This window comes from Gouania willdenowi, chromosome 11 (assembly GCF_900634775.1).
Source record: "Gouania willdenowi chromosome 11, fGouWil2.1, whole genome shotgun sequence".
Classification (NCBI taxonomy): Eukaryota; Metazoa; Chordata; class Actinopteri; order Blenniiformes; family Gobiesocidae; genus Gouania; species Gouania willdenowi.
In genome coordinates, this window is record NC_041054.1 from 11,564,369 (window position 1) to 11,589,887 (window position 25,519).

Below are 25,519 nucleotides of genomic sequence, written 5' to 3' on the forward strand. Positions count from 1 at the left end.
AAGGTTTATTAAGGACGTGTTCCATTGACTGAAATGAATTCTGTACAAACAACTACAAACATTTTGTTTAAACACTTCTCTACAAGGTCTTACTTAAAAAAAGAGATTGATTCTCAAATAAATAAAGGTTAAATTAATTTTATTTTATTAAAAAGAGTCATGGAGGTAATGGTATTGATCCACAAAGCCCTGATCACAAACTTGATCTGAAACATTGCAGCTTGCTGGGGTAAAAATAACACATATACACTTTTTAATACAACAAGTCCTTCAATTAAACATTAAATAGCAATTGTATTTACAAAAATAGAATGTAAGAAAAAATAAAATACACACTGGTAAATTTTAAAAGCTTCTTTATACAAAACTGTGTGTGTGAATACTGAAATAGTCTAATGCCCTGTGATGCAGTCAGATGATGGTTATTCCAAACAGGAAGCCGCACCAGGACCTTTGGCAGCTTTTCAGCCGTAAGCATACTTGTCTGTTGGTCCTTTGTCATTTGGAGTCATCTGTCCACTCAGCTTCATTAAAAGCTTCACTATAAGGCCAGCCTGTAAGGAGAGAATCAGCAGAAAAACAGAGTTAACCTTCAGACATTTATCTGAACAGATTAGCCTGTTAGCAACTTTTGTGCTGATATCATTGAGGCAAACGACGAGTGGATTTGATCAGTTTAATGCGTCACCTGTTTTGTGTGTACAATGAAGTTCATTTTGTTGTCCCCACTGTGTATCTGGAAGTACTGGTCTGCGTGGCCAAGCTGCCACATGAATGTGCCGTACTCCAGGCTGATGAGAAGAGCCTGCAGCATCAGTAGCATCACATGTTCAGCTAATGATAGCATTAACTGCACCACATTTACATAAATGATCACATAGGCCCAGTTGTTCAAAAGGTATGATCTGGTCAGCATGGGGTCACTCAAAGTATATTTATTTGAGGAAATAAAAGGAAAATAAAATAGAAATACCTTTAATACTATAATATCTTTTGACCAGCCAGAACATACTATATCTGCCTCGGCCACATTAAAAAATAAGGGGAAAAAGGCAAATATACATTCCATATGCTTTTGAGAAAGTTAGGAATGCCATTGTCAGACACTATTTTTAAACAATGCTTTTTGTTTCTAATTAGAGTTAGAATTGAATATTGTTTGATTTTTGACAGCTTTTGAGAGGATTATTTCAGTTCTCCCTAATTGGTCTGTAGTGCAAACTAAATTCAACTGTATGCTTTGAAAATGAGTTGGAAAAATATCAATAAATACATGTATATCTACTGTATGATCAATGTAATTTATTGGACCAGGATTTTTTTTTTTTTTTTTTTTTTTTTTTTTTTTTTTTTTAAAGGATTTTTTTTGGCTCTAGTGGCCTTTATATGACAGTTGCTTGACAGGAAAGGGGTCAGAGAGAGCAGGGAATGACATGCAGGAAAGGGTCCCAGGCCGGGAATCGAACCTGGACCCGCTGCAGGTGAGGAACTATAGCCTCTGTACATGGGGCGGGCGCTCTACCCACTGAGCTAAACACCGCCCCTGGACCAGGATTTTAATCAGTTATCCAAAGCCTACTAAAAAGTTTTGAACAACACTAACTAAAGGTTTGATCCAGATTAAAACCAAGATTACGTGATTTATTCTAATTCCAGAATCCGATTTTAGTTTTGAACAACCCATTTTCAATATTTTTTATTTTTCATATTAATATTTTTAATACTTGATCCAATTCATTATCCAAAATGCAATCAGATTACCTTTTGAACAACTGACCCATAGGAATATGTGGCCGAATAAAGAATGGGCTTTGTCAAGATGCAGAAGTTAAGGAGGGAACGGACCTTGGTCTCCATGTTCATGAGGTGCAGCCCCTTGGTGTTGACCCCCACGTACACACGGATGACCTTATGGTTGCTGGCGCTGGCCTTCGTGTAGACCTGTCCAGTGAAGAAAGCGGCTCCGTACGTGGGGATGTCCCAACAGTTCTGCAGGAAGAGACGCTGGAGGTGGTGCATTTCTTTGCTCACGCCTTCGCTGGTGCTCAGTGCCTGTCGGAGACACACAAACTTTAAGTAACCCCAGGGACTTGATTTCATTTCTGAAAGATGAGCATACTTTATATTCATGTAGAATCCTGTGGGTCCAGTGATACGCTTTGCTTTTCACCTTAGAGATCGGCACGATTGACTTCAAATTCTCTTCACTGGAGAAACAAAAAAGGCCAATGTTATTTAGATTTTTTTTTTTTTTGCATGAAATGAGGCAGGGTTGGGGTCAATTAAATTTTTAAATTACAGTTACGTTTTCAATCATCCATGTTCAATTACAATTCAATTACAATCTTTTAAAGAATTTCCCTGGTAATTACAAATAAAGTCAATTATCTGAACTCAATTACAATGGCAACAGATCTTTTTACATTACACTTGTAAATAATTATCAATTATGTGATTACAATGCTGACAAATTCTCTAAACTGTATTTCTTTGGTTTCTGTGCACATTTTTTTACTATGTGGATGGCTAAATAAACATAAGAGTAGAAAACAGCATTTTACTTGAGGAATCCTTGTTTGTGCTTCTTGCTCTCATAGTTTCCATAGATGATCTGCAGGAGAAGGCTGGCCAGTGTGATCAGCTTGCTGTCCAGAGCAGGAAAGAAACCCTTCAGGAGGCAGTGATGAGCCTCATCAAACAGGGTGAGGATGGCGAGTGGATCCTCCACCTAGAAAAATAACAATATTTATAACAAGATTGGCTTCTTCACAAAACTTTTAGTCTCCGTTTATGTAAAGTTAAGTCACCTTTTTCTCAATCTCCAGAGGCAGACGAACGTCCCTGCGGAGGAAAAGCTGAGGTGTTTCCCTCTGAGGGTCCAGCACCGTCAGGTCCGTAACAATCTCCGTCCAGATCCGCAGGTGCTGCAGGGGCTTGTGGTATGGCTTCAGCTGTAAGTCTGAAATCATTCAACAATCATGCATGATTAGGAACTCTACAAACCGGACATCTTGATAAGCATATTCAAATGAAAGATGAGTAGAAAAAGTCTGATGGACTCACGGAGGTTTTCTGAGCAGATCCAAATGGTGAAATACTGCTGGGTGTCCTGAGTCAGACGCATGCCCTCCATGATCTGCTGCACTGTTGTGTTGTTGCCGTGTTTTAACTCTACAGAGCGATAGGATCCATCCATTCGATAGATGCGCACCTTCTCATACTGTGAGGCACAGAAACACAAACAAGGAGAACGTCAGTTTGCTTACTTCCTCACCTCTCATCTGATCAACGGACTAATGACTAGCAGACTACAGTAGTTGTCGGATACACAGAAATCATGGTAGGGTAGGAATGGGCGATATGGACCAAAACTCATATCGCGATAATTTTTCTCAAAATGGCGATATACGATATAAATCTCTAACTTTAGTTCAAATAATGTCTTACCAGAAAGACAATTCTAGGTTAAATTTGCTGATGCAAAATGCCACACATGCACACACAACGCTTTTGTCTTTTTCTCCTATAATGGACAGCACATCTAAGTGACTTGTTTATGGGAAGGTCTCGGTTAGGACGCACTCGGCAAACTATCTAAATTAGTATTTTGATACAAAATCAGCTATAAAAAGATATCTCGATATAGGCGATATTGTCATTTTATATATCTCCAAAATAGAAAACTTGATATATCTCCCGGCCCTATGGAAGGGTTAAACATACTTTAAAAATGTGATCTGTGACCTTTTCGGTTTGCATTAGGATCTCGGCCACAGTCTGAAGTAAAACAGCAAACCTTCTCGTGACTTACTGGTTTACTGCTGGCTTGCTGTAGAAGTTTGACAGTCTCCTCCCACTCGTTCTGTTTGTTCTCCTCACACACTTGAAGGGGAGATCTCTTCTGTTGGTCCTCAATGTGCTGTGGAAATGCAACACATTTTACTCAAAATGATTAGCGCAAATATTATATTTAAACTAACTATAACTAAACTGTATTTAAATTAATTAAAAACTCTGCACACAATATAATTATTTCACAACTTAACTGTGGTTATTGCTTAAAGCTGACCTTGGAACGATGTGATTACATTAAGGAACTAAGTGTTTTGTTTCCTACCCGATCGATCTCAGGATGCTGCAGCAGCAGCTGCACAATGTCTGCGTGGCCTCCTCTGGCTGCAAAGTGCAGAGGAGAGCTGAGCTGTCCATTCAGAAGGTTTGGATTACAGTTCCCTTTGTCCAGGAGCAGCTTGGTTGCATCTACTTTACCATGCCTGCAAGAAGTCATGCAGAAGAAGTCAAATATCACTTAGACCAGTGGTTCTCAAACTGCCCTCCAAATAATAATGTAAATACAGGCAACCAGGATCGACTGCTGCTCATTAATGCCGACCCAAGTTGAATCTGTCTGCTGCAAAGAACCGTCGGCATTAATGAGCAACAGTGGATCCTGGTTGCCTGTATTTACTTGCACCCAGGAGCTCTTCTTCCCTTCTTCATGCCGTCTACGAAACAGCAGAGTTGGAACTGTCGCCACATGCGGTCACAGATTTTTTCGGGTCACGGATCTTGTTCATCAAATTTCGGTGAACAAAAGAGGTTTACATCAACTTTTTTAACGTTTACTGATTTTTAGAGCAACCCAAAGCAGCACAAGTTGTAATTTTGACTGAAAAAGCTGCTAAATGATCCTGAATGCTTCACCTCATATAGAACTCAGTGGACTAAAAGGGGTTGCGATTCGCATCATCAATGATGTTATTTCAACATGGCGGCATGCACGCTCTGAATTAGTAAACTAGTCCAATTTTTAAAAGTTAATAAATCGAATGTGGTGCAAAATAATGCATTTTGTTAGGCATAGATCTTCTAATAAGGACATTTCAAAGGTTTTAGGCCACATATGTAAAAACAGTGGAGGATCCCTTTAAGAAGATTGGCATGTCATACCTCCATTCCCCACTAGGGGGCCGTGTCACACACTTCGAGAAGCACTGCCTTAGACAATCTAAACACAATTTGATTATTCAGCAGCACACTCACCAACAGGCATAGTGTATGGCAGCCCAGTGGTCACTGTCCAGCTGCTTGACTGAAAACCCACTGTCCAGAAGCTTGGAGAGCAGCTCCGTGTCGCCCTCACAGGCGCTGCGATGCAGAGGGAAATCATCCACCCACTGGTGATCCCTGCAAACACATGGCTCTATGTTGACTCATTTGGAAACATAATAAGATGCTAAAGTGGTTTGTAAAGTATTCAATACTAGTCATCACGCTTTTACGCTAAATCTCTTAGAAGGGGTAAACAAGTGGATTATGCTCGGTAACAATATGGTTAGGGGTAACCGTGGCTCAGTGATAGAATGGGTCATCCAATAACCAGATGGTTGGAGGTTTGAATCTTGGTCTCTTATCGTTGTGTCCACTTTATCCACATTGCCTCGTAAAAATGGTTATGAATTGTGCTGGTTGTGGTCGGAGGGGCCATGGGCGCAAAATGGCAGCCATGCTTCTGTCAGTATGTCCCAGGGCAGCTGTGACTACAGTGTAGCTTACCACCACCAGTATGACTGATGTGAGTGACTGGTGTGAATAAATAATGGTGTCTTTAACACTTTGAGTCTCCTTCAATAAAGCACTATATAAATCCCAATTTTATATTAATATAATGATCTACAATGTTATTTATTTTTATAGTAGCCTTACTTCTCCTCTGTCACACAGTTGGGCCCGTGTTGCCATTGCTCTCGTTTGGGAATCTGAATCTTGGAGTAGTCTGGTGCTCCAAGCCCAAAGTAAGGGTTGATGATAACTTTGTCCACCTACATAAACAAACAAGCAAAAAGATGAAATCAAGCAAGTTGTAATAATACTGTTTTAATCACTGCAATTCCTTAATATGATTTTACCTTCTTCAAAATCATCTTGGATAAGCAATTAAGGTCGTTAAGATAAACTACATCCAAGCACATAGTGTTTAAGTGAATAAAAGAAAGTTCCTGTTGCCCCTCACCCGGTTGGTGTATTGCAGATCTGAGCCATAGAGTGGGTTCAGTATGCACATATCGGCCTTTTCCAGTGACATCATCTTGCTTTTAATCTCCAGCGCCGTGTAGCCCATGTGCAGCCCGTCATCGCTCACTTTGCCCTCGCTGCTGTAGGCTGGGTTGCTGACGTTGGTTTTCACCCGCTCCCCGGGTGCTGGCCTGAACAGGGCGGGGATGGCGTGAGGCACAGAGTGCTGCTCTGCTAACCATCTGTGGAGAGGGAAGATGCAACGCTCTCTTCTGTTTACTGTACAACTTACATCCTAGTGTCACTGGGTGGACTGGGACAAAAATTCCGCCCCGGCATTTGATGATCCAGACCAGCCCACTACATTATCAGTGACACCATGTAGAAGCCATTATTAAGTCATTGATGCTCAACATGTGACTCTTTATGTCTTCATTTTAATTATTTCCCCAGAAAACCATAAAAGGGGGAAACTTTTTAACCCCTTTTTACTTATTACCTTTGGCCATTTCGCAACTTCCTTTTTCCCATTTTTGCCCCTTTTGACACTTTTTTCAGACTTTAGCAACCTTTTGCCAATAAATATCCCTTTTTTCATATTTTCTGTCCATTTCTGCAAGTTATTGTTGACACTTATCATATTTCTGTCCTTTCTTTGACTTTTGTCATAATAAGCTAACTTTTGTATAATAAATACCACTTGTTTTCATTTTTCCTTACATTTTGACTCTTTTAGTTCCACATTTTTGCCCTTTTTCACTACCCTTTGACATTACATAATACCTGGTTCCTCTTTATTTACCCATGTTTGCCACTCTTGACTTCTTTTGACCCATTTTAGTCACTTTTCACTATTTTCTTGGCACGTTTTCCCACTTTTGCAGTATGTCTGCCTCCACTTGCACGTCAAAAAAAGGGAGCGGACCGAAATGGTCCACTTTGGGTTGACGGCCCACTTTGACGATGCACGGTATGTTAGATGACCAGTCCACCCTTGCTAGTGTCACTGGGTGTGTATGAGAAGATGCGTCCGTACTTGTCCAAGGCCAGGAGCATCTTAGAGGTGATGGAACAGAAGTGAGTGCTGGTCTCACTGCACACCCGCATGATGTCCTGGAAGCAGTAAAAGCTGGGGCTGCCGGGGTTGTGGACGTGCTTGCTGTTGTCTGAGCAGAAGTACACGTTAATCTACCAAGTGCACATCCTAAACTGTGGATCATTGTCAGAAAAGGAAATCCTATGCTTACCTTTGACACCAACAGGCACCACAAAAAGAGAAACATCTTTTCCTGCATGTTCACCTTCAAGAGTAAATGTCTTCATGTGCACCACACGCTTTCCTGCAACGCCAAAACACATCAAACCCTGATGCTTAAAGCTCAAAATAAGTCATTCCAGTTTGTTATATTGAGCACACACAGCTGTGCCATTTATTCAAGGACTACCTGACCTATACAACTTTGGTTGGTGGAGATCAATCTGATGGTTTCATCGACATAATCTAAAATGTTTTTTGGTTTGTCTCCTCCGGCTTTGATCTTTGTCGTCAGGAGGACTTTCTTCCTCTTTTTCTCCTTCCCCTCTAAAGGCACTTCTCTCAGCAGGATCTAAATATGAGCAAAGAGACGCACCGAGAGTGAAGTTTGAGACTAAATTATTGGCCTTGATGAAGGATTAACAAGAAATATGAGATGCTGTGACAATAGCGTGCACATTTCCAGAATTGAACATTAAGATGTTTATGTGATTGGTTTCAGTGTACCTCGTAGGCTTTGGCTCTGTATTCCTTTGAGCTCAGACTGACTTGATTTTTAGGGCGAATAACGGCAACAAACACATCTTCGGGGACTTCCTCGTTTCCCATTGTGACGTCCCTCCTCAGGCCAGATAAAGTATCCAACACAGAGTCCGAATGCTTAAGGAAGGCATGCCTGACATAGCAGCAAAATGAAACACAATGAGGAATGTATAAAAAGAGTTACTGTACATAAAAGCTGGCGAGAAATTAGCTTGTTAAGTTTCATTCAGTACAGTCAATCTAAAAAGGCAAGTATAAGATTTGAGATAAATAGTAAAGTCACAGTAATCATATTTGGGTGGTTTTATCCAGAACAATCAATAGATTAGTTTAGATTAGTTTAGTTTAGATAGACTATATTAATTCCTTGGGAAGGCTCCCTCAGGGAAATTATATTTCCAGCAGCATTACAGAAAGAAAAGAAAAGCAGCAAACAGGGTTGAAATAAATAATATATAAATAAAGAATATAGAGAACAATCACCAAAGATTGTAATGCATACAAAATAATTATTGATAAAATAACCAGTTTAATGTATCAGATAGGGAGACATTATTTTCTAAAATGTTTATGCAGAATATTAATTTGTAAAGAAGTAATTACTACCAATGAACTACTATTACATTCCAAATGATCTTGAAATGCTAACTCACCAAATAAAGTGTCTATATTTTTTTCTTCTGGAGACAGAAGACACAGCATCTACCGAAGATCAGTATCACTTTCATTTTTATTGGTGTACTAATGTGTGCTCCAAATACGTTTGGTGCACATGCCAATTACGTTGTATGCATATTTGTGTGCATGTGTGTACTATGAGAAACATGCATGCATATAGTTAGAAGGTATTTATATTCTTCAAAGACTAATTATTATATGATTTGGCTACATTTAAATGTCTACTAATCAAGCTGAATCAACAGCAAGAGCTGATGAACAGTAGTGTTTTTGTAGCCTTTATTCCCACATATGTCACCCACCTTTGTATTTACACCCCTAACTTCTGGCATTGAAATAGTTTTATTTTTGAAAACCCCTTGGACGTCCATGAGTCCCCAGACCCTAGTTTGAGAAACATTAAAGATTGTTAATGAGAGTAAATAAAGACCATTACTCTGCTTAGGATTAAATTTGTTCCTGAATCTGAAAAGTTAAATGATGTATAAATGTTATTTATTCGTATATTTATTGCACAGAACTAGGGTAAAGCATATTAGTAAGTTCAGAGGTGGGTCACGACCCGGAAACCACACACCAGTGTAATTATACACTAATTTAAAAAAAAAGGTCAGTAGTATTATTCTGTACAGTGCTTGGTTAAAGCCGATCATGTTGTTTTTTGTCTCTTGATCAAACACAGCAAACTTTTACCCCAACCAGCCGCAGTAGCCGGGGAGGCTACACTTTTCCGTTCTCTGAGCCGCTAAAACTCACCGACACGATCCGCCTGCTCCACAAACACTCACAACTTTCCCGAGTCCTGATACAATCCGAACGGGTTTGGACTCAGTCTGAGACTTGAAGGATGGACCAGTTTAGTCACAACAGCTGCTGTGTTGATATGGGCGACTGTAGGCCTGTGAGTTCAGCCTGGGATGGAAGTTGCCAGATGAAGCTATCGATTTCCAAGCTCCAAATTGAACGAAAAAACAACCGAACCCCACAAACCGTATATTCACGGTTAGCTGTGTAATTTTAAAAGTTTTTTACTCACACTACATTTTTTGTTTCCAATACCAAGCTCAAAGACATGATTAAAAGAACCTAATGTGCGGTAAACTGCCCAAACTGGCAACGCAACTAGACAAGGAAGAATCGTGTTACATTTTTGGGCCGCGGATCTGCTCGGAAAACAGAGAACTCTTGCTCATGGGAACGTTATATACTGTATAATTAGAAATGGAATATAATGAAACATCTAACACTGTATGTAATGAAACTACAACTAAGAAAAGTTTGACAAAGTATACTCAAATTGAAAGAAAAGTTTAATATGAGTGATTTCTAAAAAAAAAAAAAAAAAAAAAAAAGTATTTTAGTATTCCACACTCATCGGGATTCATTAGTACTTATTGTATATTGGGAAAGTTCAGTTTATTCAACTGTAATGTTTGAGATTTTACTAGTTTTCATTTGTTTTAAAGCAGTAGCCTTTTCTACAAAATGTGTAGAAAATGTGTGTGAAAGAGGGGAGGGATGCAAAAATGTTTGTTTTTTTCACAAAGCAGGGCCTAGTCGACAATGTTCAGTAGCCAGATGTACTGAAGTCTTGCAGTGATAGGAAGCCAGTGAAGAGTACATAGAAAGTTTACTTACCTTTGTTTTTGTCAGCAATTGTCTGTACAATAAGTACCTCCACAAACCTCAGGAATCAATCAGAAATAGTCAGGTAGAGAAAAAGAAGACACTCCAGAATTTTTTTTTTTTTTTTTTTTTTTAAAGAAAAAAATATATTCAGCTTTATTTTGATAGTTCACCCTCCTTTTAGTGGTGAAAGCCAAGTAAGAAACCCAACACGTAAATACAACACACTTCACCTTTCAAGGGCTTAAAGTAGAAATGGTATTATTTCAGGTGGTTATTCATTTGTTATCCAAATTATAGCCAGAGTTTTTGGTATTACTTTGGTTTACCCCACCGATTGTATTTCTATTTCAATAACAGTTATTAGCATCAGAACAAATCCTTTTATTCCCTTTCATTTCCAAAACTTTAGCCTAAATAATGTCACGGGCAACTAAAAAAAAAAGACATTTTTAAAGGGTTCATTTGTAACCAAATAATTTATACATTTTACTAAATAAATTGTACAAAACTTCAGCATTTATTGATGTGCAACCCGAAGCAGCTGAAACCTATAGTGGTCATTTTGGACAACGACATACACAAGCAGGACAATAATAAAATGCAATACAAACATCCGATACAGCTGAAGTGCAAACAAGCGAAAATGGCTTTACTATATATGCACACGCTTAAATAGTAATAATATTTACTCTTTAGGTCATTTGCCGATGCCTACGAGCACAGGTGTGGGTCCAAAGGGTTTCCTGTGTGTGGGACCAGGTTCAGGGCGCTTTGGTGGATTGTTTGCACTGACTCAGCACTTCCTCCATCTTCTCCTGGATCTCACGCACCCTTCCGGCCCACTTATCCCGCACTTCATCTTCGTCATCCTCAGTAACAGCGGTGTAGGCCATCAAAGTGATGAGGCCAATGTGAAACAGGTGTGTGATATGTGAACAGTAGTGCTCCATGATTTCACGGTCGCTCTCACAGTTGTCGAGGTACACTTTCAGCAGCGGCCTTCCAAACAGAGAGCTGGTGCCCATCACGCCTCGGTAGTACACGTCCAAGCTCAGGTCGCTTTTGTCTCTCTCATAGATGTTTGAGAAGGCGTCCATGTAGCGCTGGGTGTTTTGCGGGTCTTTCTTCACCTGTGACACCATTCTGTTGAAGGCCGCGTACTGGTGCTTGATGTACTCTTCGTACCTGCCATACGTTTCATTCACTTCATCAATGCGGATCTTCCTCAGGCAATGCTGGTTCTTCTGGGAGATGCTATTCAGTTTGGTGTTGATTTCCTGGAAGTCCTTGTCCAAAGCATGACCCTCCTCTTTCAACAGGCCCTTCCGAGCCACCCCAACCAGAGAGGAGACGATGCCAAATATGGGGTCGATGGAGGAGGCGAAGGATGAAACCTTCTCCACACAGCATAACACTTTGGCTGCAGTTTTCTTGATCTGTGCTGCATCAGCCATCACTTCTACGTTAGCGTCCACACAAAGAGTCAGGAGTCTGAAGGGATTTAAAAAGAGCACATAGCAAATCAAAGCTTGAATTACTACAACAATTCTGATCACTGTAAACACAACTATACCTCAGAACTGTCTCTCACATCTACAACTCTAAAATATTTAACTCAAGGCCAACAGCTGAGTGCGCACATTATATGTCACAGCTGCTCCTCAAACCACCTATTGTGTAAGACGATGCCAGAAGGTGTCATTTGCTGCTATGAGATCAGTAGCAGCAACAGGCGGTGTATGCCAACCAAAGCTGCAAAGACCAACTTGACACAGTATTGACTTTATAATTTTTATCAATGTGTCTGTTCATAAACCTATTCATTTCCAGTTATTTGGATACATCTCTTGATTAAAAAGCGGATTTTCAAAATGCTCATGTCCAAAGTTTAGGTCACAGGACCATTTGTCAACAAAAAAATAAAGTCAACACAATAACGATCTCTTGGGCAGAAATTTCAATTTTTGTGAGTAAATTCTCAGTTTTTTCAGAGGAAATGCCTTCGATTTACTGATCTGTAAGGCCTACACTATGTCATTATGTAAAATGTTAGTTATCATCCCCGGCAGGTTTAAGTAGCCATGTATTCCACTTAAACATGCAGTTTACTGGCAGAATCAATCAGAAGCAACCGGACAGGGATTCCCCTTTAAAACAAGCCAGATTCATACACAAAGTTTCCGGTTTTAAAACATCTGATACAGTTAATCAAAGTATTCAGTTGTTTCTTCAGAACTTCAACTAGCATATTGTTTTCCAAATTGTATATGCTACTGATGATTTGCATGACAATGAAGCTCTTGCTATTTGTACGTATATTGTTTACTCAATTAATTAACAAAAGAAAAAGAAGAAAAAACTACACACAATGTAGATTTCCACACGCAATAATTTTGGGTGACTTGGTGCAAGAGAAGAGAATGTCAACTCGACAACAATCTCTTGGGCAGAAATTTCAATTTTTGAGTAAATTCTCAGTTTTTTCAGAAGAAATACCTTCCATTTACTGATCTGTAAGGCCTACACTATGTCATTATGTAAAATGTTAGTTATCATCTGATACAGTTAATCAAAGTATTCAGTTGTTTCTTCAGAACTTCAACTAGCGTATTTAAAAAATAAAATAAAAATCACAATTTTCTCAGAAACTAAGTAAAAACACAAAAACTTTTATTTTCTGTGATGCCGACTTGTTCCTGGACTTACAGTGGCACGTCAAATAAACAATGTTATGATTTCAGTCTTTCTGTGTGGGGTTTGCATGTACTCTAGTTTCCTCACAAAGTAATGACTTCAAACTCAAATCAATTTTTACTTATTCTACCTTAGCTTATGGGAACAAAGTCCACCTTGAATAAGATGCCTTAGGGGTTAATCAGCCTAATTTAGTTTGGATTATTGTTGTCTCTGTTTATTAACTTATTGATTATATTTTTAATTATTGATCTTCCAGTTAACATCAGTCAGCTGCTGTATTATTTGATTTCTCTTGAGGAACACCTCACAGCACCTTCAATACTGTATATGTAATTGAAATATCCAAACTAGGAGGACTCTTTTGGACATTAGAAAATGTAAATAATCAGTCTTTGGAAATTTAGGAACCAATTTACAATAGTTAATAAAAAACCCACACATAATTGATTATGGATTCTCTACAGTCTATTGCAGGGCAACGATAGTCACGTATAAATTAACTCATAATCACTACTCATTTTATGTTTAGAGATTCCACTTCTTCCATTGTCCCACCCTAACTCACTCTTCCCTGTTCTTTTCCCCTTCACCAAGATGTAGGGAGGGCTGGTAATGGGCACAACTAAGCAATAAAATAAGTTTCATTTTGTTTCATTGAAATAATAAAACATGCATTAGCTGTCGTAACAAGATTGCACCACATGTGGTGTTGACCTTCGACAGCATGAGCATACAAGGTAAAAAATAAAATAAAAATAAAGTAAGAAAGGAGAAAACATGAGTAGCTGAAATCTGTAGTATTAACCACAAATAATGAAAAGGTATGATTTTATTTATTTATTAACTAAAAAGAGCCAATAATTGAATACATGTTGATGTATGTGTTTTTAGAAGGATAAACTGATATCGGAGACCACGGACCTACTTTTAACTTTAGCACATATTTGTGACGCTAATCATCCTTCTCTATGTTGCCATGCTGGAAAAATGACTTAAGAAACAACAGTGGGTGTGTCTCCATTTGTAGTAACTCAGGAAAGACTGGAAACCAGACTGGATGCAGGTGGTGACTCTGATGAGTTCATCTCCAGCAGCTAAAAACATCTATTATGCGATCTTTAAATGAGCCCATATTTAAGTCCAACTCAGAATGTGTTGCTGCTTGTTCTGAAGCTCAGTTCTTATTTCCTGATTCCCTTCACCCTCCATTATTCCGCCTGTTTTGTCACTGTGATTTAACATCACAGCTGATTTTATCTTCACGGAGAGTAAACACCGCACAGAGCAGAGATAACAACGCATGGATATATTACATTTACTCACCAGAGATGAGACTTGGCGGTGCTTCGTCTACTGCTCACAACTGGGTTTCTTTTCCACCATTTTCCCCTCTAATCAAATAAGGACCGCCCCTTTCTGCCAAATAAGGGAATGAAATCCCGGAAGTGAGTCACGCCTGCTGTGCGGTGATTGGACGAAGGGAATTCTTCCAGATGTGTTGTGATTGAGGCTCCAACCGCAGGCTTATCCTAACCTACACCCATTGTCATGACTGGCTCTTCACATAAATCCCTCATATTTATCAATTTACCAAAAAGAATGTCATCTGTAGACAATCGGTGAGATTGGATCATTTTCAAGTTAAAATATTTCAAAAATAAGTAAATTTTTTTTAGCTTTTTTAAATAATTATTTCATACAGAACAACAAAGCCCTTGAAATTTTTAAATAGTAAGTTTTTATATATATAATTGTTTTTTTAAAAACACAATTTAACGATTAAATCAATTTACAACAATTTACATTACAACAATAAGATGGCACACAATAACTAAGAAAATAATTAAGAAAGAAAAATAAATAAATAAATTCAATTCAATTTAAACAAATTAAAAGTGTGCCTCAGTAGCTGATAGAGGGAGCCTATGTACTGTGTATATATATATATCACACAACCCTTTTTTTATTCATACTGATTTTATTGTATTTTTTCCCTTATCTTTATTCATTTGATTGTTTTCCAAATTGTATATGCTACTGATGATTTGCATGACAATGAAGCGCTTGCTATTTGTACGTATATTATTTACTCAATTAATTAACAAAAGAAAAAGTAGAAAAAACTACACACAATGTAGATTTCCACACGCAATAATTTTGGGTGACTTGGTGCAAGAGAAGAGAATGTCAATTCGACAACAATCTCTTGGGCAGAAATTTCAATTTTTGAGTAAATTCTCCGTTTTTTCAGAAGAAATACCTTCCATTTACTGATCTGTAAGGCCTACACTATGTCATTATGTAAAATGTTAGTTATCATCCCCGGCAGGTTTAAGTAGCCCTGTATTCCACTTTGACATGCAGTTTACTGGCAGAAACAATAATAAAAGTGTGTTACTAGTCAATTAAAGCCGGTATGTTAATCAGCTGTGGAATTTACTTTCCTGAAATTAACGCGGAAGCAACCGGACAGGGATTCCCCTTTAAAACAAGCCAGATTCATACACAAAGTTTCCGGTTTTAAAACCTCTGATACAGTTATTCAAAGTATTCAGTTGTTTCTTCAGAACTTCAACTAGCGTATTTAAGAAATAAAATAAAATCACAATTTTCTCAGAAAGTAAGTAAAAACACAAAAACCTTTATTTTCTGTGATGCCGACTTGTTCCTGGACTTCCAGTGGCACGTCAAATAAACAATGTTATGATCTCAGTCTTTCTGTGTGGGGTTTGCATGTACTCTAGTTTCCTCACAAAGTAATTACTTTAAAACTCAAATCAATTTTTACTTATTCTGCCTTAGCTTATGGGAACAAAGTCCACTTAGAAAACAACACAATGAAGAAAAATTAATTGATTAAATTCAATAAAAATAAAAGTGTGCCTCAGTAGCTGACAGAGGGAGCCTATGTACTATATATATATATACAGTGCATACGGAAAGTATTCGCAGCGCTTCACTTTTCCCACATTTCATCATGTTACAGCCTTATTCCAAAAGGGATTAAATTCACTTTTTTCCTCAAAATTCTACACATAATACCCCATAATGACAACTTAAAAACATTTGAGATTTTTGGCAAATTTATTAAAAATAAAAAATGAAGAAATCACTTGTACATAAGTATTCACAGCCTTTGAGATCAAGCTCAAAATTGAGCTGAGGTGCATTCTGTTTCCACTGATCATCCTTGAGATGTTTCTACAGCCTAATTGGAGTCCACCTGTGGTAAATTCAGTTGATTGGACATGATTTGGAAAGGCACACACCTGTCTATATAAGGTCCCACAGTTAACAGTGTATGTCAGACCACATAACAAGCATGAAGTCAAAGGAATTGTCTGTAGATCGCCAAGACAGGATTGTCTCAAGGCACAGGTCTGGGGAAGGGTACAGTAAAGGTCCCAATGAGCACAGTGGCCGCCATCATCCATAAATGGAAGAAGTTTGGAACCACCAGGACTCATCCTAGAGCCAGCCGTCCCTCTAAACTGAGTGATCGGGGAAGAAGGGCTTTTGTGAGGGAGGTGACTAACTCCCTGATGGTCACTCTGACAGAGCTCCAGGGTTCCTCTGTGGAGGGAGGAGAACCTTCCAGCAGGACAACCATCGCTGCAGCACTCCACCAATCAGGCCTGTATGGTAGAGTGGCCAGACGGAAGCCACTCCTTAGTAAAAGGCACATGGCAGCCCGCCTGGAGTTTGCCAAAAGGCACCTGAAAGACTCTCAGACCATGAGAAACAAATACTGATTTTTATTGTTTTATTTTTTTTTGGACATTTTTCCCTTATCTTTATTCATTTTGATTGTTTTCCAAATGCTGTTGTATATGCTACTGGTGATTTTGCATGACAATGAAGCGCTTGCTATTTGTATGTATATTATTTACTCAATTAACAAAAGAAAAAGAAGAAACTACACACAATGTAGATTTCCACATGCAATAATTTTGGGTGACTTGGCGCAAGAGAAGAGAATGTCAAACTTCAAAATTTTATGGCTTGTGCAATATGTGTGGTTCATCGTTTAATCATGGCTCAATGGTCAAGTTATTGAATTCATCCTTAATAATGGAATGTTTTTTCTTTTATTCTAATTTATTGGGATTTCAATAAGAGTTAATTTTTACCATATCCAGTAGTGTGGAGCTCAACAATGAAGGTGGAGGAATCATTACTTGTTAGTGCTGAAGTGAGGAGAGGGTTTTTAGTTAATCTTTATATATCTCTAAGCTGATTTCATTTTCCTGACTGCTTTCTTTTTACACTACGCTGGTTTCTATTTACAATGGTGGTGTGTATATATTTTCTCCTTGTATTAGCCATGTGATGCTGGATAGGACTGAGTGCCTAAACAGGATAAGCCGGTGGTGTGTCTTTAAGTGTATGTGGTGTGGTTTTTATCAAACAAAGGTTTTGCTTCTGCAAGCATGTCCAAATCATTTTTGTGAATGATTCATACAAAGCCAAATTCAAAACAGATCATACAATCAGCAATGATTATGTTGTAGGGGAGACCTTTGTACGTTTGTAAATTACTCAAAAATATGTCTTTGTTCAAACCTATATAGTCACAGTGATGCTTGAGTAAAGTTGTAATTCAATTCACTTTGAGCATTATAAGAAGTTCTAACACTAAGTGGTAATGTTCTCCTCTAGCACCATCAGGTGGTGACATTAACAATCATCTTAGATTAATTTTACAACAATTAACAGGTTTTTGCAAAGCCATAAATGGAAAATCCACGTGTTTCAATATGAATGCGAGGAGGCAGGTTTGTATGGAAGCCCAAAAGAGTCATAATTAAATAAAAACATTTTTGAAATAAATACCATTTTGATAAATAACAGACAAATATATAATATGGCCATTAAATCGTTAAATAAGCTAGTATTATGAAATACGTTTTATTATTCTTAGATATCTATTCCCGCAATTGTCTTTTATTTCATGTCCTTTTTCACAACGGCCTTTTTTATTTCATATTGTCGTTTTTCAGCAGAATAACTTCGGTCTGTCAATCAAAGCTAGTGGGTTGGACCTCGGCTTGATCCTTTAAGATCTATTAGTTTTCCTGGGTATCGGTCATGGCCATTCTTTGACTGACACAGTGGTAGCAATGGGAGGGAATATAAATAAAAGATTAACAATAAAAAATAAAGCAATAAAAGTCCAGTGAGATGTGTCTAGCTTGAATGTATTCATTTTGAGTGAGGGAGCGGGTGTGTGCGTGTGTACAGTGCAGGTAGTAAAAGTACAGCTCTCCAACACCAACACAGCCTGTTGTTTCTGCGCGGTTCCACTTTTATCTGACACGGATTCTCAGCGTCTAAAATGATCACCGAAGGGGTACCCCGTGTGTCGAACACTGACGCTAAGGGGTCCTGACCGATGGTCAATATGTGACGAGTTGAGAATCAGACTCTTAACATGTGATGCGCTCAGGCTTCTCAGCATTAGTGATAAGTCTCCACGAATCGATACAGCAAGTGCTGCTGCTCATGTCTGTGCAAAGGCTCAGCCAATCACTTCACTGGCTCCGCCTTAAGTTCTTTGATTGACAGACCGAAGTCATTCTGCTGAAAAACAACATTATGAAATAAAAAGGCCATTGTGGAAAAGGACATTATGAAATAAAAAAGACCATTGCGGAAATGGATATTTAATAATAATAAAACGTATTTCATAATATTACTTTATTTAACAATTCAATGGCCATATTATATATTTATCTGTTATTTATCAAGCTGATATTTATTTCAAAATGTTTTTATTTATTAAATTATGATTTTGAGATTCCATAGGTTTGTGCTGAGCCTTGGACAAGTTTATGAAGTAAATTATGTATATTCTATTATGTTCACAGTAACCTGATATTAAAACGGCAACTAAAGATCCTAAAAGAGGCAGGTGGTAGGTGTGCCTTTATTTAGTGAGCACTGTTATGCACCACATACCTTCAATAAGTTTAGATGGATAGATAGATTAATTTAAAGTTGAGTTTTATAGTAAATTAAAAATGAATTTAATTCACTTTTGCTCATTAGAAATTTTGCCAGTGGTCTGTTGTTTGGATTCCCAAGGCCTAAACTCACCTGTTTCCACTCTCTGTGAAAGACACGCTATAGTAACAGCTAACCAAACATGATGCAGGCAGTCAGGGATAAAAGCGTTGTGTAATGGTTGACTCCCCCTTTAGTGATAGGAGCCACATATGAAAACAAGAGACATATTTATGTGCCCCTGGACGTTGCTTCAGCTGGTGTTCCTTGGAAACATTCATTTTTTTGAAAGACGCATTTCAGACAATGTAAAGACAACTACAGCTGCAAGTTACATGACAATCCCAATAAGAACCAGTGGGATGTCATATTTTGCAACAATGGAACATCCTTCCATCCATTTTCTGACCCACTTGCTCCTTTTCAGGGTCTGCAGGTGTCTATCTCAGCTATCATTGGGCACTGGGCGGGGGTACACCCTGGACAGGGCGCCAGTCCATCGCAAGGTAGCATACACAAACACAGATGGACAACCACTCATACTCCCATTCACTTCCTCCATAAATCTAGAGACTCCAATCAATCTAGCAGTAATGTTTTTGAATTGTGGGAGGAAACCCAAACGCACAAGGAGAACATGCAAACTTCACACAGGAAGGACCCAAGCGTCCACCCCAGGAAGCAGAATTGCTAACCACATCTACTTTCAAACAGGATCAGAAAAACACAGAACAATAGAAATAAAGAAAGGCATCATCCACATCAACTTCCAGCTTCTACTTTTCATCTGCAGAATGGAGGGAGATTTGGAGATGCACTGGATCTCATCATTGCAAAAAAAGAGAGGAACATAATAGATACAAAATAATGATTAAATAATGCCATTGTAAAACGATTCCTGTTCCTTTCCTCATTCTTGTTGTCTTTCTTATTCTTATTTGTTATTTTTAAGAAGATAAAATATAAACATTTTTATAATAATGGCTTACTTTGGTGTTTTAGATCTCACTTAAGTTGCTTTTGTAAATACCTTGTACTATATTGTAAGGCTTAATCCTGACTGTGTGTTTACTTGATAGATGAGAAAACTATTATCTGTAGAAACAAGGGATCATACTTTTAATCAGACACAAGGTTTCTAAAAAAAAAAAACTTACATATATGTCGTACAAGAGAGTATACATATTCCAAACATGGTGGTGATTATGATTTTGTCTCTGGACTGCAGGGACTGTCGGACATGATCAGATGATAAACACCCCTTTGACCCCCCACCACTGAGCCCTCCCTCCGATGCTCTGTTCAGCTCCTCCTCTGTGCTTTTCCCCACAGTCATATCCTAGGTCAGCACACTGACCATCACGCCGTCCCTCAGGAAGCCCCCTGGCCGAGCGCACTGGACAAACCCCCTCTAGTTTCAGGTATGAAGCAGCACATCAGCAGGTCTCACACAGCAGGAGTGGATGCTGTGGTTCAGCTCTGGGATTTGAAAAGCTTTAAGCCTTCCATTGAGTTAGCCTGACTGGTCCAGAGGGGTGAGCTGAGTTCAAACTCTGAAATCTAAATGAGTCCACTTCTTGTTACTTTTAATCTCTAACTGTTCAAAAACTAAACTATGGCTCAACTAAATCATTCATTATGTTATATTCTTGCTAAACCAAAACAAAAAACAAAACAAAAGCTGTTGTTGTTCCAATACTGCAAAAGAACTATATGCTTTAATGGACATTTTGTGATTGGTCCGACACACACTCAAGGTCACACTTTGGATCTGATTATCTCTAACGGTATTGATATCTCTGCTGTTGATATAAGAGACTTAGCTCTATCTGATCATTTTTGTCTTTTTTACTTAAAGACTGTAACATCTGCCCCCCCTACTTCTGTGTGTTTAAAGAAAAGGTACATAAATAACAACACATGTGGACAGTTTATGGAAGCCATAGCAATGACTCCAACCTTGAGTGCTGAGACGGTTGATAATCTTTTGGATGAGTTTAATACAAAAGTCTGTAATGTCATAGATGTGGTGGCTCCAATCAAAACTAAGAGAAAACCAAACACACAGAAAACACCTTAGAAGAGGACCGAGATAATGCAGAATTTGAAATCTGATTATAGAAGAGCTGAGCGTAAATGGAGATCAACAAAACTCCAAATTAATCTAGTACAAAATAGGTCTGCGTAAAATCAATGATGGCTTGTTCAAAGCGAGGCAGCAATACTTTTATTGCTAAAAATGTCAACTTTTGCACATTGTTTTCTGTAATTGAAAAGCTTCGACCAACTCAGTCAATGCTTAACATTCAACAAAATATTTGATACATTTCTGTCAGGCGTTTGTTCTCATCACGTCACAGAAACTCGTCTTATCAAAGTGATCAATGACAAGGTTGAACGCTGATTCAGGAAAAGTATCTGTTCTCATTCTATTGGATCTAAGTTCTGCATTTGACACTGTAGACCATACGATTTTGTTGCACAGATTGCAAACATGGGTTGGACTAAATGGAAAAGTAATGCAATGGTTTAAGTCCTACTTTGAGGAGTGAAGTTATTGTGGAAGCATTGAAAAATTTGAATCTGACAGATTACCAATGTCCTGTGGGGTTCCTCAGGGCTCTGTTCTTGGACCTTCTGTTTAGCCTTTATATGCTTCCTTTAGGACAAATTTTACAGAACTGTGAGGTTGAATATCAGAGCTACACAGATGACACACAACTATATCTATCACTGAACCCAGATGACTATGGTCCCATAGAGGTGTTGTGTGACTGTGTAGAAAAAGTAAACTTCTGGATGGGCGAAAGCTTCCTTAAACTAAATCATGACAAGATGGAGGTGATTGTTTTTGGTAACAAGGAAAAGAGGACTGCTGTCAGGACTGCTGTCAGATCAAATCTATTACGAAAAACAGCCTTCTACCACCTAAAGAACATCTCCAGAGTGAAAGGTTTAATGACTCAGAAAGATCAGGAGAAACTGGTCCATGCTTTTATCTCCAGCAGACTGGACTATTGTAATGGTCTTTTGACAGGAATACCCCAAAAGAGCATCAAACAGCTACAGCTGGTTCAAAATGCTGCAGCTCAGGTCTGAACCAGAACAAAGAGGTCAGAACACATTACTCCAGTTTTAAAATATTTACACTGGCTCCCAGTCAGCCTCAGAATAGACTTTGTGAGTCAAGTATAAACCCGGCAGTTGCCTTACCTTGTTTATTTATTATTGTGTTTTTATTAGCTGCTTTTGTCACTGTCAACCCTAAATCTACAGACTACTGGTTCATAGAGATCTTTTACCATGTGTTAAAGGACAATGCTTAAGTTAAATTGTATGTCCAGGTCTGCATAACTCAACATGAGGATCAACATCAGACGATGTCCTTCAAACATGGACATATTGGTCAGTGAGCTGCTGCTTCTGCTGGGGTATGTATTGATCACATCAGCCAACACACAGAGGGTAAAATATTGGAAATTCTCCACAGCTTTTGTCTTTTTCTACCCTTTCATGCCATTAAATAACAGATTTTATGATTTTTTTAGATACATTTTTGAAGTACATTAACCAACCCGACATAAGTGAGAAATATAGAGAAAATGGCTTGGGTATACTGAAGTGGCTAAGTTGTCACAGGGTCTGGTGTTGGACTGAGATGTAGAGAGAGGAGTCAGCAGGCAGGAGTGAAGCATGTCTGCATTCTATTTAATGATTAAACTCAAAATTACTCAGTACAATAACAACAAAAAATAACAAGGAAACAAGAATTTGACTTCACTTAACCTGGAGGGGGGAAAACACCACTACACACACACGCAGGAAATAATAATGAGAATGAACCAACAACTGCTCAGCTAAATAGTAAGGGAGCCTGATTATGAATGAAGTATGTTGGAGTACAAAAGAATACCTGAAAGCATAGAGACACAAGATTTATCCAAGTTATCAACAACAAACTCGGAACCTAAAGCAACACAGATAAAGAATAAACTGGTACTGACTGAACAAAACATTAACTAAAGGAGGAATCTACACCACAGGGCTTAAGAACACTCAGAGACCAGGACACAAGTGGCCATTTATGCTCAAAATGTTTAACATTATGCTTTAATTACCGCCGCCAGGGAGGTAATATTTTCACAGGCTTTTATTTGTCCGTTAGCAGGACTACGTCAAAAGTACACTCAATGGATTTTGACAATTTTTTTTTTACCAACTATAGACCTTACGCCATGGAAGATTATATAAAATGTTGGAGGGGCTCTGGATCAAAATATGGATTTTGGATCAGTTTGGAAAAAAAAAAAAATCCCTACCTCTCATCATTGGCAAAAATTCACATCTCAGTTCGGGATTGATCAAACTTCATAAAATTTGACTCAGTTATGTCGGGTTGGTTCCTCAATTACAGAGTTTCATCAGGATTCGATCTGGTTTGTGCATTTCATTGAGATTTTTCAGGGGCAGAAATGGATGTCCCGACATTCGGACCTACTGTGTCGTTATTAATGGGGAATGAAATTTCTTTAAAGTGTAAATAATCATGGTAAATTATAACTTTCTATCTCAGACTCATTGGTTGGAGTTATGCTGACATACAGAGACCAGACTATGATGACACTTCTGACCCAGAGTTCCTGAACCCTTTGTGGATGGCCAACATTCCTGATGACCAGCCGCTGTCTGAGGTCACTATGCCCGGCTCTCACAACACTATGGCCTTGTACGGGGGAGTATACGCCGAGTGCCAGAGCTGGAGCCTGGCCTCCCAGCTTCGTGCCGGCATCCGCTTCCTAGATATTCGTGTGCGTCACGTCAATGGGAACCTCACCCTCCACCACGGGGTGTCATACCAGCGAGGGCACTTAGGCCACGTCCTGGAGGGTGTGTCTGATTTTCTGCAGGAGTATCCAAGTGAGACGGTGCTGATGCGCTTAAAGGAGGAGTTCAGTGAAACTTATGACATCTATGGTGCCGTGGTGGACTACATCCATCGCTACGCTCACTGGGACCTGCTGTGGCACAGCAGACTTGTGCCGAGTATGGGTGAAGCTCGGGGGAAACTCATCATCTTGCAGGATTTTGCTGGTCCAGATTTGGGGATGCGTTATGGTTCCCTGGACATAGCTGATGACTGGAAGGTTTGTTATATGCAGCTCTTATTATTATTATAAATATCTGCAAATACATTTATCTTATGTTCATATTTTATCGTCCTCTGATGTCCATTGAACATTTCTCTCCCTGCAGGTTCCAACCCTCCTACATGTGGAGGAGAAATGGCTCAGTGTCCATGAGCACCTTGAGACGACACTGACAGGAAACAGGACCCAGATTTTCCTCACCTACAGCAGTGGAGCCGGATTGTTTGCTTTTCCCAAAGCTGTCGCCCAGCGCATCAATCCCCAACTGTACGAGTACCTGAGGAACAAGACCAACCTGAACCAATGCTTTGGAATTATTTGCATGGACTTCCCCGGAGCGCCCATGATTCAAACCATCATTGACTTTCAGCTAAGAAACATAGAAAGTGGAAAACGGGCCTTTAATCTGCAATTCGGCAAGAGTAAATTAAAATATTTCACTTCTCCTCTCACAAAGGAAAGGGTCAAACTTTTTTCAGACAATGTTTAATCTAGATTCTGATTAAGTTAAACATGTCATTGTATGCTTTACAACCTATTCTGAGAACAAAATAAAAAAATGAAGGAATGAAACTGCAACATGTTTCTTAAACTTTTTACAAGGGACCACTTAAAGTTAGCACATTACAGACTCACAAACCACTGAACTGAATGTTCAATCTTAGATCAGTTTCTTGATGTATCTAAATTAAAATAAACTTAACGTTTTAAATGAGTTTTTTAAAAAAAATAATAGTTAAAGTCAAATATTGAATAAACATGCTTGTGTTACAGGTAGTTTGAGGAACACATTTTAAAATCCTAAATTACTGGCTCATTTCATGGTGCACTAGGGGGCAGTCTTACATTTGATCTCATTCATACTGTTCATACATAGAGAATTTTTTATTATTATTTTTCTGTACATGTGTTGAGCTTTTCTTCATTTTTATTAGCTTTTCCCCCCCAGTATTAGGAAAGTTCAGAAACACATTTTTGTTGCTGTAGTTTATTGTTTTAGGCTGAGGGTTTAGGGTTGTGACTGATCTGATAATATTCTGTTTTTAGAGTTTGTGTCACTCAAAGCATGTAGAACAGATTAATAGAACCCAGCAACTGTTTTTATCTCCATTTCCTTTCAGATGCAGAGGGTGTTGCAAGAGTTTTTTTTGAAACGCTTAAAATGTCTTAACATCCTGACAAAAAGCAAAGGAAGTTGGTGACACTCTCAGCTAAAAAATAGGTGGCCAACACCAACTGGTGTAGGGTTTCTCTTGCTACATTTGAAAAAAAGAAAATTAAAATTTGAGGAGTTCTTTGGAGCATCTTTATCGTGACAACTCTGTAAGTGTGAACGGTTTGGATCAAGACGTGAACATGCCTGAAGAATCTAGTTCTCAAAGTGGCGTGAACATTGCAACAATTGGTGAGATTTCATCTCCCTAAATTCACTTTTGGAAGTTCTGTTTGTATCTTTTTGCTTGTAAAATTCATTTGTCACTTTTTTCAGTTGTGGTGAATATTACTTATTGGATGGTAATGTTAACAGCCATCGGATTAGGTATGTTTCATT

At 38.5% G+C, this 25,519-nt stretch overlaps 3 protein-coding genes across 4 annotated transcripts; 1 reads left to right on the forward strand and 2 right to left on the reverse strand.

Annotated features, from left to right (window-relative positions):
• Window positions 1-339: 339 nt before the first annotated feature.
• krit1 (KRIT1 ankyrin repeat containing) lies at window positions 340-9,608 on the reverse strand. Of its 2 annotated transcripts, none has more exons than XM_028461459.1 (17): window positions 9,280-9,608; window positions 7,778-7,946; window positions 7,466-7,622; window positions 7,263-7,355; window positions 7,052-7,181; window positions 6,014-6,257; window positions 5,707-5,822; window positions 5,044-5,187; window positions 4,118-4,274; window positions 3,812-3,919; window positions 3,064-3,220; window positions 2,808-2,959; window positions 2,562-2,728; window positions 2,120-2,207; window positions 1,846-2,052; window positions 689-805; window positions 340-554 (listed from the first exon to the last, which is right to left on the reverse strand). In XM_028461459.1, exons 2-17 carry the CDS (start codon window positions 7,877-7,879, stop codon window positions 465-467), a joined length of 2,229 nt encoding a protein of 742 aa, XP_028317260.1. In that variant the 5' UTR covers window positions 7,880-7,946; window positions 9,280-9,608; the 3' UTR covers window positions 340-464. The 2 variants fall into 2 exon arrangements, with proteins under 2 accessions (XP_028317260.1, XP_028317258.1); XM_028461457.1 differs by having other exon boundaries at window positions 9,248-9,608.
• Window positions 9,609-10,248: 640 nt separating this feature from the next.
• rpz2 (rapunzel 2) lies at window positions 10,249-14,236 on the reverse strand. Its single transcript, XM_028461460.1, has 2 exons — window positions 14,141-14,236; window positions 10,249-11,611 (listed from the first exon to the last, which is right to left on the reverse strand). The coding sequence occupies exon 2, from the start codon at window positions 11,572-11,574 to the stop codon at window positions 10,882-10,884; it is 693 nt and encodes a 230-aa protein (XP_028317261.1). The 5' UTR covers window positions 11,575-11,611; window positions 14,141-14,236; the 3' UTR covers window positions 10,249-10,881.
• Window positions 14,237-20,234: 5,998 nt separating this feature from the next.
• LOC114472596 (1-phosphatidylinositol phosphodiesterase-like) lies at window positions 20,235-24,457 on the forward strand. The gene is made up of 4 exons (XM_028461912.1): window positions 20,235-20,355; window positions 22,165-22,251; window positions 23,394-23,964; window positions 24,074-24,457. Exons 2-4 carry the CDS (start codon window positions 22,181-22,183, stop codon window positions 24,455-24,457), a joined length of 1,026 nt encoding a protein of 341 aa, XP_028317713.1. The 5' UTR covers window positions 20,235-20,355; window positions 22,165-22,180.
• The last annotated feature ends 1,062 nt before the right edge of the window (window positions 24,458-25,519 follow it).